We start from the raw sequence: 13,289 nt of genomic DNA on the forward strand, positions 1-13,289 counted from the left end.
TCCAACTAGTGTTTAATAAGGACCCTGAATTCTGAGAGTGTATCAATAAAACCTGGAAAAAAACAACAAATTTTAAAATGTCCTACTCCAAGGAGGGAGTGCCTACAGTTTTTTGAAAAAGGCATTGGTGACCCAGGACCAAAATCTTTGCTGGTATAAATGGGCACAACACCTTTAAAGGTAAAGCCGTGTCCCCTATTTATAAGAATAAGAATCTGGGTTTTAGTCCTGCCTTTGTCACAGGTGCTCTGATCTTGAAACATTAATTTCAGAGTTCCACACCTGAATAAATACTAGTGCTAGTGGAACTTTTTAGGATAAAAAGATTTTTCAAAAATAAATGGGATTTCTATCAAAAACATAATTTGTAATGCGAAATTTATTTTTCCACAAAAATATTTGGATTTTCAGATTTTTTTCACATTTTCAAGGAACTGAAAACATTTCCTCTTCAGCAAACAAAAGTTTTTAGTTTCAGGTAGTGCTTTTTTTTAAAAAAAAAAAAAAAGAAGAAAAAGAGGTGCTGGTACTCATCCAATCCCCCCTCGACTCCACCCCACAGGCAATCCCATGCCTGGGGCTGCTGAGGTGCCATCACTCAGTACCGGCAAGTACCAGTACAAAAAAAAGCACTGGGCTTAGCCCTCCGCAAACCAGGGACATTTTAAAAACTGGCCTGGAGGAGAGAAAATGGAAATAATTTCCCACATGGTTCTAACAGTTGCTTTACAAGGGCGTTAGGAAGATTCCTGACTTGTCTCCAGGTTTTCAAAAAGACCTCACCGAGCTAGACTTGCCCAATCCTTCTATTCCAGGAGAAGCAGCATTGTTAGATTTTCACAGCTCTAAAGCACTTTGAGAATTTCTAATAAAAGGTGGTTCGTAAGTGCAAAATGCAGCACTGTTGTAAGTTGTGCTGGCAGAGCATGTCCACGTAAGGTTGCAGTGCGCAGCAGGTATTGCTGGAACTCCGCAATTTTAGATGGACCCGAGAGAGGAGTGAAGAGCCACTGGTTTTCCTTCCCCAGTGTCTCCCCTCAGCTCTGCTCTGCTACTAGAACCGGAACAACTCCCATTCTGAAACTCGCTCTTCCCTCCATCCTGCTCTTTGTAGCGCTGTCAGCCTGTCGACGGCACAGGGATTTTCATCGTGAAGCTGTGTATATGCACTCTGCAAACGGCTCTGCTCAGGGCACGTCTCCTGGCGCAGGACAAACCTGCCTAGGATGAGCTAGTTCACTGGTTTAAAGGAGAGCGGGATGGATATCAAAGTCAGTCATCCTGCCGTGCGTGGCAAAGGAGGAGTGGGCGGAGTGCCAGGCTGAGCGCATATTACCGGAGAAAGCCAGGCACTGCAGGGCAGCTTGGGCAGCTCACGCTAAGGTACAATCTGCTGCTTCACTGAGTCACAGAGCACACATGTCCAGCGTGAATGGGCAAGGATTGGCAGCATACGCATACACCCTTCTGAGGCCAGAGGGGCGTGTTGGCCACCAACCACACCTGCTTGGGGTAAAGCTGCGCAAAGGACTACATTGCAAGTTCTAGGCTCTCATGCGCTACGGAGCTCTCCTTACTCTTATGTTATACAACCTTTATTCCCTAAATTAGCCTTCCCCTCCGATGAGCTGCTTGCAGACTGTGTGTCCAGGTTACACAGCTGTGTGAGTGATCAGCATGGAAAGACACACAAGAGCCTCTGGTGTATTTAACACCAACAGGCAGAACCACAGAAGCTCAGTGTTAATGAAATGCACACCAGTGATGCCACGGATACAGTGCCTAAGATGTCATTTGCACACAGTGACAAATGACTCCCTTACCTAGACTGGGCTGATGGAAAAAGCCCGCTGCAGCCAACCCAGACTTAATTCTTTTCCATTATGCCCAATTATTGTCCGTTTGTGTTTGCACAAGAGAATGCCAAATGTCATGACCAGCATTTCTATGTGATTTTACACTGCCTGAGGATAGGACATAATACCTGCTCTAATGAAATAACTAAGTAATGCTTAAGGGAGACAGGCTATTTGCTGTGGCCGTTATGCAACACAAACTGACACTAAACAATTGATGTAATGCTAAGGACGCTCTAGCCTGCAACTGTGCGTGTGTTACTGTTTAAGTTACTGATAATTATAGGCCATGCTAGGCTTAAAGAACACAAACTGTTCTGAAGATACGTTCCTTTGTATCTATCTGACTTATGAGGAGAGGCTGAGGGATTTGGGCTTATTTAGTCTGCAGAAGAGAAGACTGAGGGAAGATTTAATAGCAGCCTTCAATTACCTGAAGGGAGTTCCAACGAGGATGGAGAGAGACTGTTCTCGGTGATGAGAGATAACAGAAAGAGGAGTAAGGGTCTCAAGTTATGGTGGAACAGGTCTAAGTCGGATATTACAAAAAAACCTATTTCGCTAGAACGTTGGTGAAGCACTGGGATGGGTTACCTAGGGAGGTGCTAGAATCTCCTTCCCTAGAGGTCTTTAAGTCCTGGTTTGACAAAGGCCTGGCTGGGATGATTTAGTTAGGATTGGTTCTGCCTTCATCAGGGGGTTGGACTCAGTGATCTCCTGAGGTCTCTTCCAAGTCTATGATTCTAACTGACAAGCCATCAAATCTCTCGCCACAGAAATTAGGGAACAAAATCTGCCTGGATTTACACTGCAACAACCCTGTATTTGATGATGCAAAATTAAAGCCAGGAAAACTCCTGTCCCCAGAAATTCTTCCCCAAACTGTAAAGATTCTCTCTGGCCAAAGACAACACCCTGTGTATCCTGTGGTCCACCCTTACCCATAGAACTGTGCTCTGAAATCTTTGATTTCTTTCAAAATGATAATGTTTCCTAGCCCCTATGGCTGCAGATATGATCATGAAAATGTGAGCCACGTGGAATTTCTTCTTCTGAGTCTGCAAAGAGCCTGAAAGATTAGCCTGGAGAGGTGCTAGCTGTCCTATTCATCTCACTGGGGACTCTGGATGCTGGGTTCAAATGCAGAATTCACCCTTGTTTGCATTTGAGCACCTGGCATTTGGTTTTGGTCTTCCCGCCTGCCAGTGACCTACCTGTAGCTGACAGTTTCTGCCCAGCTTTCTGGACAAGGAGCCATACGAATGTACAAAGTCAGGCAGGAGAGGTTAGAGTAGCCGGAGCAGAAGTCCAGCTTGCCGCCAACAAGTGGGAGAAGCCAGAAATGGAGAGTGGGCATCTAAGCTGCAGCCATCAAGGCCCAGGGAGCTTGTATGATAAGTTGCTGATGCTGAAGCCAAGCTCTCCACTTCCCCAGCAAAAATGGGGGGAGATGATTTTGAGCTGGGCTGCATGGGTGATTTTATGAGAGGCCAGGTGGAAAGTCAAGACCCTGGTACTTGGCATAATGGATGGTTGGAATAGGAGAGGCAGACCCCACAGAGAATGGGTTGATAACATAGTAGGTTGGTGCAGAGCTAGTCTACAGAAACTAAACCTCTCCACACTGGATGGGGAAAGATAGGAGGAAATAGCAAGGAAGGCACTGGGCACTGAGCCCATGGTTGTTGTTGACGATGATGATAAAGGTGGCCTGACAAACGAAATGGAGAGTTTGGAGACAAATTTCATCTTCTAAACTAATTTTGGGTCAATTTTAAGAGTATTTTCAACTCTGAGCACTAGTTGTGTTTGTGTCTAGATGCTGGACGGGGAGGGGAGGAAACAGGAATATCTCGTGGAGATAGAATGAATGGTCATTGCCACGGAGTGTCAGGATGCTTGCAGCAGAATTTTGTTCCATTAGGCCAGAGAGCACATGGGATCTTGGCAGCAGCTTTATAGCAGCAGTGGGAAACAAAAAGGGCTGTCCAAAGATGGAATGATTTGAACATGGAAATATTAAAAAAATATTACTAATGAGCTTTTCAGTGTCTCAGAGAAAAACATAGCAAAATCCTCCTTCATATGCGAAACATAATTTTAAACCAGCTGTTAATGTTAAGCAATGCAAACGTGTAGAACACAGCAGCTCTGCAAATGGGAACAAAAATAACTGGGAAAGAAAGAGCGCAGCGACAAGAATTGTATTGTGATCAGAACCACAGGGTGGAGCTCAGCCACTGCTGGGTGGACTTTTAATTCGGGGGGGGAAGGGGGGGTTGGGCCTTACCCAGCAGGGATAAGTCTACACTAGGCATTAAAGTCAATTGTAGATACGTCATTCTAGCTATGGCAATTGCATAGCTGGAATCGACTTATCTGCGATCGACTTACCTGGCCGACCTCACAGAAGGAGGTCGATGGGCGAAACTCTCCCTTACTCCTGGCGAGATTGAGGAGTACAAGGTTCGACTACCAATCCCAGAGAGTTTGATTTTGCACATCCCCACCAGGCATGTGAAATTGTACCCTAGAAGATTAACCTTGACCTTAGGCAAAGCCAAATAAGGTTCATCTTTGTTGACGAATGGAAGAAGTAGTTCTCCAGGGTGGTACCTCCAAACCCTCATTAACATAAGTGACACTTGCAGGATTAGGCCAACTGTATATAAATATTTAATTCTGTTCTGCTCATGCTAATAGGACCGTTGTCCGTAGAGCAGATTCAGGACCAAAGTAAATAGAAAATATTGCCTAGAGGGTAAAACACTGAACCAGGACTCAGGAAAATGGGGTTCTATTTCTGGCTCTACCACTGGCTTCTGACTGACATCATATAAGTCATGTTGTTACTCTATGCCTCAGTTTTCCCATCTGTAAAATGGGGAGACTGTAAAGTCCTTTGAGATCTCCCAAGGAAAGAAGCTAGGTATTATTATCATTAAATACCATAGGTTTTCTACAATTCAATTAATTCACTTCCTTTCTATAGGAGAAATGAAAACGCTTTTCCATGATAAATATCTTCCATGTTGTGAAACTGCAGGCCACTTAGATTAATTTCCAGGATATATCCACAGCATCCTCTTTTGCAATAGAACATTCATTATTTATGAAGGCCGCTTTTTGACTCCACAGGGCCCACATGATTTACACATAGCCTGGTAATCTCTCGAGGTGCTAAATTTAAAATGCATAATGAAAACAAAGATATGTTAGAATCAGACACATCTAGGTGACCATGAAAAGCCCTCATAGCTCCCTTGTCTAGAATGGCAGAACCCTATTAAAACAAGTCAAAATAAAGTAACTGGGTGAAACTGCCCCAGGGAAAGAACATGCAATTCAGAGAATACAGCATGCTACATGGCGAGTGTCTAACACAACTGAAATTATTACATTTGCCTATTAAGTTCTTAACTAATTCATTCATTTTAAAACGATCAAGTGCAGAGTTCTGACAACATTCTGAACAAGTCTACAGAATACCAAACAGACCACAGCCATTGTTGTAAAGGAGAGGAGCGTCTTATGATGCATGATGATCAGCTTTTATTCCGTTCCACACAGGTTTGTATACCATGCTCATCACCGTAGCATCTGAGTGCCTTCCAATACTACACACGTATCAAGAGGCGTTAGCTGAAGGCTTCAACTAGATAGAGAATTTCCAATTGCACTAGAGAGAGAGCTGGAAAAATTGGCTGCATTCTAAAGGAGTGTTACCTACTCCACTACAGGGGACTCAGGTTTGAAAGCAGCTTAGAACCTTAGGCCTAAGTTGACCTTTGTCGACCTGGCCTGCAGAAGGCATTACTCTCAGTACCTGCAACGACTGCATGTGGTAAATACACAGCCACATCCCTGGTTCTAAGTATCAGAGGGGTAGCGAGTACTGGGGTGCCTTCTAGACTAACAGATTTTTTGGAGCATAAGCTTTCATGGGCAAAGATCCGCATCGCCAGATCCATCTGACAAAGTGGGTCTTTGCCCACGAAAACTTACGCTTATGCTCCAAAGAAATCTGTTAGTCTAGAAGGTGGCACAGGAGTTCTCCTTTTTTTGTTTTGTTTTGTTTTTTTTAAAATCCCCGGTTCTGTCATGTCAATGAAAAATAACCTGGTTAAATGTTAGAGAGGGAGAAGAGTAGAAACATACATGGATGGGATGAAAAGCGACATGATTGATCAACTGTCATAAAACTGCTGGATTTCTGTTCCTAGCCAACTTCCCTCAGTTGACATTTGAGAGAGTAACTTAAATGAAATAAACTTAGAAGATATTTGCTTTGTAGAAGAGGAAGAGTGAATTTCAGTTTCCATTTTGCTGTCTCAACAACACTATACATATTCGCAATTGCCGAAACACCATCTCGTTTCATTTCAACTTTTTTTCAAGACGCAAAATTAGTTGAAACAAAACAATTATGTGATTATTTGTATTTGTGTCAACGTCACCTTTTTGAGTCCCCCTTGTGCTCTTTTCCATACATCCCCTAGATTTGAAAAAACAAAACAAAACAAAATTCAAAACTGTTTCACAGAAACGCCCAAGGAAAATTGTTTCGTTGCTGAAATCATAATGAAGCTGAGACTTTCCACACTGGGAAAGGGGAGACAAGGAAAGCCAACCTTACAATGATGATGAATTTTCATTATGTGAAATAACTCAGCTGTGTTCGAGTGAGACCCCTGCTTAAGTCTGGAGATAACGTTAGTCTATTTCAGGCACATTGCGTAGGCGAACAAATTTTCTCTGTTGAAAAAAAAAATCTAATAAATCCAAAGGACAGCGATGAACTTCTCTAGATTACCATGGAGATAACATTTGGGTTGTTTTTCATATATGTCACCATTACCTCCTCAAGTTTACTTAAGCGTTTCTGTAGTAGTTCTCCTTCACACTGAACGGCAAGTACGAACAGTTTCATTTGGTCATCTTAGAACATTCATTTGTAAATGGATTGAGGTGGAAGAGAACATTACCCCACAATTCCAAAACACACAAGATTATCTGAGGCGTTCTGATGCTACTTACTATAAGTACTTTCCTCCTCTTTTGTCCCATCGATTGTTCCATCTGCTTGCAACTGCAAGTGGTAGCCTTGCCTGCTGTATAGTTTTGTTACTATTCCTTTAAGCTGTGGCTCTGTAAGAAATCAAGAACAAGGTTAGTTTATGAAATCTGGAGGTGCCGCTTTGTGCTCTCTGGGCTCAAACAAAGCTTCATTTTTGCTTTCTGAGAGCATATATGAAAACCACTATGATTGGCAGCTTGACAACTATTCTCATGTGGGCAAAGACCAAATCAGTGACTATAAAATCAATTGCCAAATAATGAAATGCCACTTTCTGCTGTAATGTAGGTAACATTCAAATCTGCTTCCAGGGAATAAAAATCCTAACAGGGAGTCCTTTGGCTTAGGGAGCTGTATCTCATTTAAGATTAAAAAAGTGCTGGCAAAGAGTATACTCTGGCTTCTAATAAGGTGTGATTTCTCAAAAGGCGTGGGGGGAACAATGGGAACTACAAAGATAATGAAAACGAAATGAATAAGAATGAAAGCTGTATACCAGATCAACAGCTTACCCATACAACAGCTAATGTTTACCATAAGAAATGCTGCCATGCCAATAAACCATCTAGCACTGTTTGTTGATCTGAGGACATTCAGAACCAGAAGTGATAAATTACTCAAAGAACAGAGGTAAAATAGAGGAAGGAAAGCCCCTTTAAACTCAGCCACATGTTGCACTGTAATAGGATATTACCTAAAAGATGCTATTTCACAGATTAGAAAGAAATAGAAACCCACAGAATTTGGCTATAAATCTGATTCCTAACTATCTTCACATTCAATGTTCAAAAATGAAAGAGCCAAAACAAGTTAAGATCATTCTGGCCTTGGTGAAGTAAAAAGCAACAGGATTTGTCAGAAAGTCTATTCATTTAAGGGAAAAATGTCTGTAATGCATCAAGAGTAATTGCAATGTAATACTGCCACTGAATCCCAATGACATCTGCATTGTAGGAATTGCCACACAACTATTCTCATCGGACAGTGAAGCATTTTAGCAGCCTGCTCCAAAACCTTAGCTGATTTGCAGATAAATAATATGAAAATCTCCATTGCCATTTTCAAGTCAAAGTTCACACATCTGGGCAAATCTTTTTGATCTTAAATGGAAAAAGATTGAACTTGATTTGCTGTTATACATATTTTGGATGGGCTTTGAAGCAAAGCCCTGTAATAGTTTGCAAAAGTATATTACTTCCTATTAGCAACCTTTAATAAGTGTATGCATCATTCATATACACCATCTCATTTAATAAGCAACTAAACCAAACAACAGCATTTTCTTGCATTAACGATGTTCAAAAATCTCTTAGCAAATTCAAGTTCCCTTTTCCAACTAGCCACCTATCATTTGGCTGCATGAAAAATGCTGACAAGTTCACTGGCTACAAGCAGATCGATTTTAGAAAAGAAAATCACCAGCAACGTTATTGACAGGTTTCTGCTCTGCCTGTGTACACAAACACACCGGATCAGAAGATTGGTACTTCACACCTGATCATTTAAACCTCCGTTACATACCGGATTGTGTGTGCGTATACTTTGATAAGGTATTCCCAGAAAGGCGCAGGAGGGATGAAAGGTTACGAAGCTGATGGCTGAAGTAAATAGCCTGTTCTCGTATAATTAGCAAGTAACAGCACAAGGGACAGACATTCTAGAGAGCTGAAGGAGGGAAAATAGATTATTGAACATGCAGACAGATGAACACAGGATTGAAGGGTGTGTGTGAAAGAGATCGAGACACATACAAATACATCACTGATCCATGGGTACACATGAACTTGCATGTGAGCAAGAAGAGAAACCAATGGTGCGAGTGTCACAAATGAGTGAGGAGAGGCTGTGTGAGGGTGCGTGCCTGTCTCCCCCTGTCTCTTGGCGACTGCAATGCCTACATGTTAATTTCACCGGTTCCCCTTCCCCAGGAGGATGCACATGAGGGCTGGAGTCAGGCAGAACAAACCCAAAACACGTAACCCTCGCCAACCTGGTCGCCTTCGCCGTCGTTTCTTGGAGCTGAAGAGTTTGACCCTGGAAAACACATTCAGCTTGTTCTTCTCGCAGCTGCCCTTGCTCTTGCTGGGGCTGCTGACACACTTGCAGGCATTGGATTTCTCCCGCTCCCTGGCTTGTCTCTTCTGGCGGATCAGGGAGCTGGCGATTGCTGCAGCCATGGCCGCCACCGCCCCGACACCACCCGGGGGTCAGATACAGGGGCTCTGGGCTCTGGCTGCCAGGGCAGCAGCCAGCATGCTGCTCTTCCAGGCCCCAAAATCAGGGGCACTGGATCCTGCTGCTGATGCCGCAGCACGAGCCCTCCCCACGACCAGTTCTGGAACAGCAGAGGGGCAAGCCGGATGCTTCCACCCAGGACGCAACAGGTTAGCACAAAGGGTTCTGTCCCGAGAGGAGACCCCCTTTGTTCCTGGGCCCGTTATCCCTCCCAAAGCCTGGCAGGGCAAAGTTGGCAGGCAGGGCTCCGAGTCTCTAGGGAGATCACACAGGTCACTGGCAAGACATCCCTCGATGCTGAGTCCAGACACACCGTTCTCAGGCACATTCGCTTGGCACAACGTCAACGCAGCTTTGCTCAGCTTGGTTTTCCTGGTGAACTTTCCTCCCACCTTCTCCTCCCCATTCAGATCCCAGCAAACACCTGTTAGCCTCCGTCAGGGTCTGGCTCTGGCAAGGTTTTCCGGGTTCCTTCTCCTCCCTTCCTCTTTCTTCCTGGAGAAGGAATAGGAAGCAAGCAGCGATGAAGGCACCCTGCTGAACTGCTGCCCGGAGCCCCGGCTGGCTTCTTCTGAATTCCACCCCCTCCCAAGATTTTACTAGGGGAGCTTCAGATGCAGCCTCTCCTCCGCTGATGCTCTTGTATGTTGCTCTGCAACACTTGTAACCACTCAGCCAGCAGCTCCGCTGATGCGTGGTTGCGAGCCGCACCGGTGCTGATACTGCAGCAGCAGCAGCAGCAGCCTCCAGGCAGCCACCGCGCTCTCTTCCTCTTTCACACAGGCACCAGGAGCTGTGCACTGGATGCAGAAATCGCACGACGCAGCCAGCCCCTTATCAGCCCACCCCCGCCCGCTCCCCGGTTCCTCGGTGAAGGCAGCAGCCCGGGGGACCTGCCTCTGCGCCTCTTTGTGTGGTGCTCACGGAGCAGCTACGAGGCAGGTTGCAGGAGCTGAGGGGCTGCACAGAGAACACCTGCTCCCAAGACTGGAGCCGCCTCCTGGGGAGAGACAGACACCCAAACAAACGTGACCGGGATGAGTAATTCCCCAGCGGCCTGGCCAGGGTGATGAGACGCTCTGCAAACAACCAGGCCACCGGTGGAAGGAAAGGGGGCGCGATTTGTCTTTCAGGGGCATGTGGGGCAGGGGCTCCAGTGGGGCAGGTTTTGAAAGCTGGGGGGAGGGGATTGGTTCCTTGCCCCCTCCAGCCTTTCAGCTCCCTTTGACATTGTTTTCTACCACACCTGGTTCGAGCATTTCCTCATTCCTGGCCATTCCCGGAGCTCAGAAAACCCTCGAGGAGGAGGGGAGTTTGCCCAGATTTTTCCTTCTTCCTCTCATTTCCCTGCTCGCCGTACACCCCCTGATCCTTGCTCTGAGGCCACCTCATCCTCCTCCACTCGCTCATCTCTCCCCTGATGGGTAGCAAGGGCCCTGGTCAGTCTAGGGGTGGCTGGGTGCGGGGTTTAACTCAAGGGGGTGTGAGACTGGGAGGGCTGGGGTGGCCAGGATGGAGGAAAGGGAGCAGGGCCCTATGGAAGTGGGGAGAAAGGAAGGGGGTGGACCTTAGGGCAGGCTGTGAGGGCTGGAGAAGGATTGCTGGCTTGGAGGGAGAAGAAGGGGCGCAGAAAAGAGGCGCTGCTGGTGAAGGCTGTAGGAGTGAGCATCACAATCAGGCAGCAGACAAGTGGCAGAACCTAGTGCTAGGAGCTCTGATCATCTCATACTTAATGCTCTGCACGGTGGCCACAGCAGTCTCAGCTGGTATCTGAATAGCAGCAGCTGGAAGGGTGGTTGAGTGGGGACAGTGAGTGAAGCAGGCTCATCAGCTAATGTGCCACTCCGCCACCAATTTGCTGCGTGGCCCTGGTCAAGTCACTTCACCCGCATGGATGAAAAGCCGACAGCTTAGCGCTAAAGTGAGGCAAATTGTAAGTGGAAATGAGGCACAGAGTGGGACACACAGGCTGATTAACCACTGAGACAATTTAGCTAGGGCCATGACGGATTCATCACCACTGGCAGAGTTGCTAAAGTGAGATTATTTTTTTGTCTTCCAAAAGGTACACGATAGCTCAGCCAGAAATTTCAGGAAGGATCCAGGATATACAGGATGCAGAATTCTATGACCTGTGCTAGGGAGGGAACCATCCTAGATGTTCCCTTCTGGTCACAAAATCTGTGCATAAGCAACTGCACCTATTTGGGAGCCTGAGCAAAGGGCTGAACTGAAAGGACCCAACAGGGAAAAACAGACGGATTATTTGTTGGGCTTATTGCTATCCTGAAAAGGTTTGTTTGAACTTTGTGACTCAGTTGGAGGGCCAAACCACTGAAGAAAGCAGCTTGCAAACTGCAGGGGGCACCAGCAGTGAGAAAAGAGCTGTCATACCAAACCCAGCCAGTAGGAGGTGCTCAAGAGGTGAGTGCCCTCTTTACTGAGCGCACCAGTATCGAGGGCAGAATAAAACCAGTTTTAATAAACCCAACTGGACATGCTCTGGACAGTCAGAGACTCCCAGGGAGCCTGAATTTACAGGCACACTAAGCCAGAACAGCCTACCAAGCTCTCCCAAAGGCAAAAGCAAACACTTCTGCAATGTTGAACTCCTGTGTTTCCTTGGGCTTGTAGCCTTCTCTTCCCCACCTCTCCAGGCACAACACGTCCAGAGTCCAAACAGGAGCTCTGAGCTTGGGGCATTTGTTCAGAGTGAAGTCAAGGGGCTCTCCTACACTTTGCCCTCTCTCTCATTTCAGACTCTTTGAGCTCATGGTGTATGTCACCCTTCCTCCTTTCTCAATCTGCTTATGTGGAAGCCAGGTTACCTGCTCTTTGGGCCACGTTAGTGGGCGCTAGAGAGTTTTTGCTACAACACCACTCTGAAGTAGACAGAATGATACCACACCCGCAATTCACCGTAACTTTGCAACTGTCCACTTGTTTCCTTGACTAGAAAAAGCTTGTGCCAGGGCAGAGAACAATTTCTGCTGCAGCCAAGCACAGCAGGAGCAAGGTCTCATTGACAGACATGCCCATCCCCTGGCAACAATTTTTCAGCTGCTCAGTTTAGTATTTAATATGTCTGAATGGAAGTAAATGCCACGCAGCCCGAGGCCCCGTTTTATTGCAAAAATGCATCCCATCCATAGCCCTACGATCGATCAGTCCAGTCACCAAGACTCGACGTCCTTTTATCAGACTCCTATCTCTGTGGTATTTAGATCTTATTTAGATGCTGGAGGCATCTCTAATTGTATTTAAAAGCATTTAAAAACCCTGACAAAATCTTCAATGGAGCAATACCCACTTACAAAAATAAACTGGCTGTTCACAAGTTGCACCTTCACACTCACCTACCAGCTAACTTCAGATATTGGAGATCAGAACCAGTAAAGCCAGTTGATTATGTAATATTAGTAAGAGGTGCCCTTATTCCAAATAATGGATTGTGAATTTTGTCCTGTTCATCCTTTGTAAAATATCCAGCAGGGGAACAGGATTTTCTCAAATTTATTTGTAATTTTGCAACCTTTTTCATTAAGTTTGTTTACTGTACCACATGGTATTCCCTACCTAGTATTTATAATTTGTGCGGCTTAACTGTGATTGGTCATTAAGTCACATGATAGCATTTCACATTCCTGAATGGCTGAGCAGAACTCTTACAATCCATTACCTACAGCTCCCAACTCAAACCACTGCAATGCATTATTAAAGACCTACAACCTATCCTTAATCAGGATGCCACACTCCAGAAGGCCCTAGGTGACAGGCCTGTTCTCTCCTACAGACAGCCTCCTCCCAACCTTATGAGGATTCTCACCCACAACCACAGTCTATAACAGCAGGAACACCAGTCCTGGAATTTTTCGTTGCAACAAAGCCCACTGCCAGCTTTGTCCACATATCTATTCTGGAGATACCATCACTGGGCCTAACCAGATTATTGACAGAATCACAGGCACATTCTCATGTTCCTTAACTAACATTATATGTGCCATCATGTGCCAACAATGCCCAGGTGCTTTGTATATTGGACAGACTTCAAACTCTCTTAGACATACAGTTAAGGGGCACAAAACAGACATAAAAAACACTCTTGATCCACAAACCTGTCA

The 13,289-nt window shown here is 45.5% G+C and overlaps 1 protein-coding gene across 5 annotated transcripts in view; it reads right to left on the reverse strand.

Moving 5' to 3' along the window:
* FGF13 (fibroblast growth factor 13) overlaps window positions 1–13,289 on the reverse strand; it is a 357,392-nt gene that overhangs the window by 81,631 nt on the left and 262,472 nt on the right. For 4 of the 5 annotated variants that reach the window (XM_075007926.1, XM_075007922.1, XM_075007923.1 and 1 more), the window contains one exon: window positions 6,894–7,004. In XM_075007926.1, the coding sequence (XP_074864027.1) occupies window positions 6,894–7,004 (111 nt within the window). Of the gene's footprint in view, window positions 1–6,893; window positions 7,005–8,923; window positions 9,111–13,289 lie in introns of those variants that run through there. The other variant, XM_075007924.1, reaches the window with a different exon arrangement.

Source organism: Carettochelys insculpta, chromosome 13 (assembly GCF_033958435.1).
Source record: "Carettochelys insculpta isolate YL-2023 chromosome 13, ASM3395843v1, whole genome shotgun sequence".
NCBI lineage: Eukaryota > Metazoa > Chordata > Testudines > Carettochelyidae > Carettochelys > Carettochelys insculpta.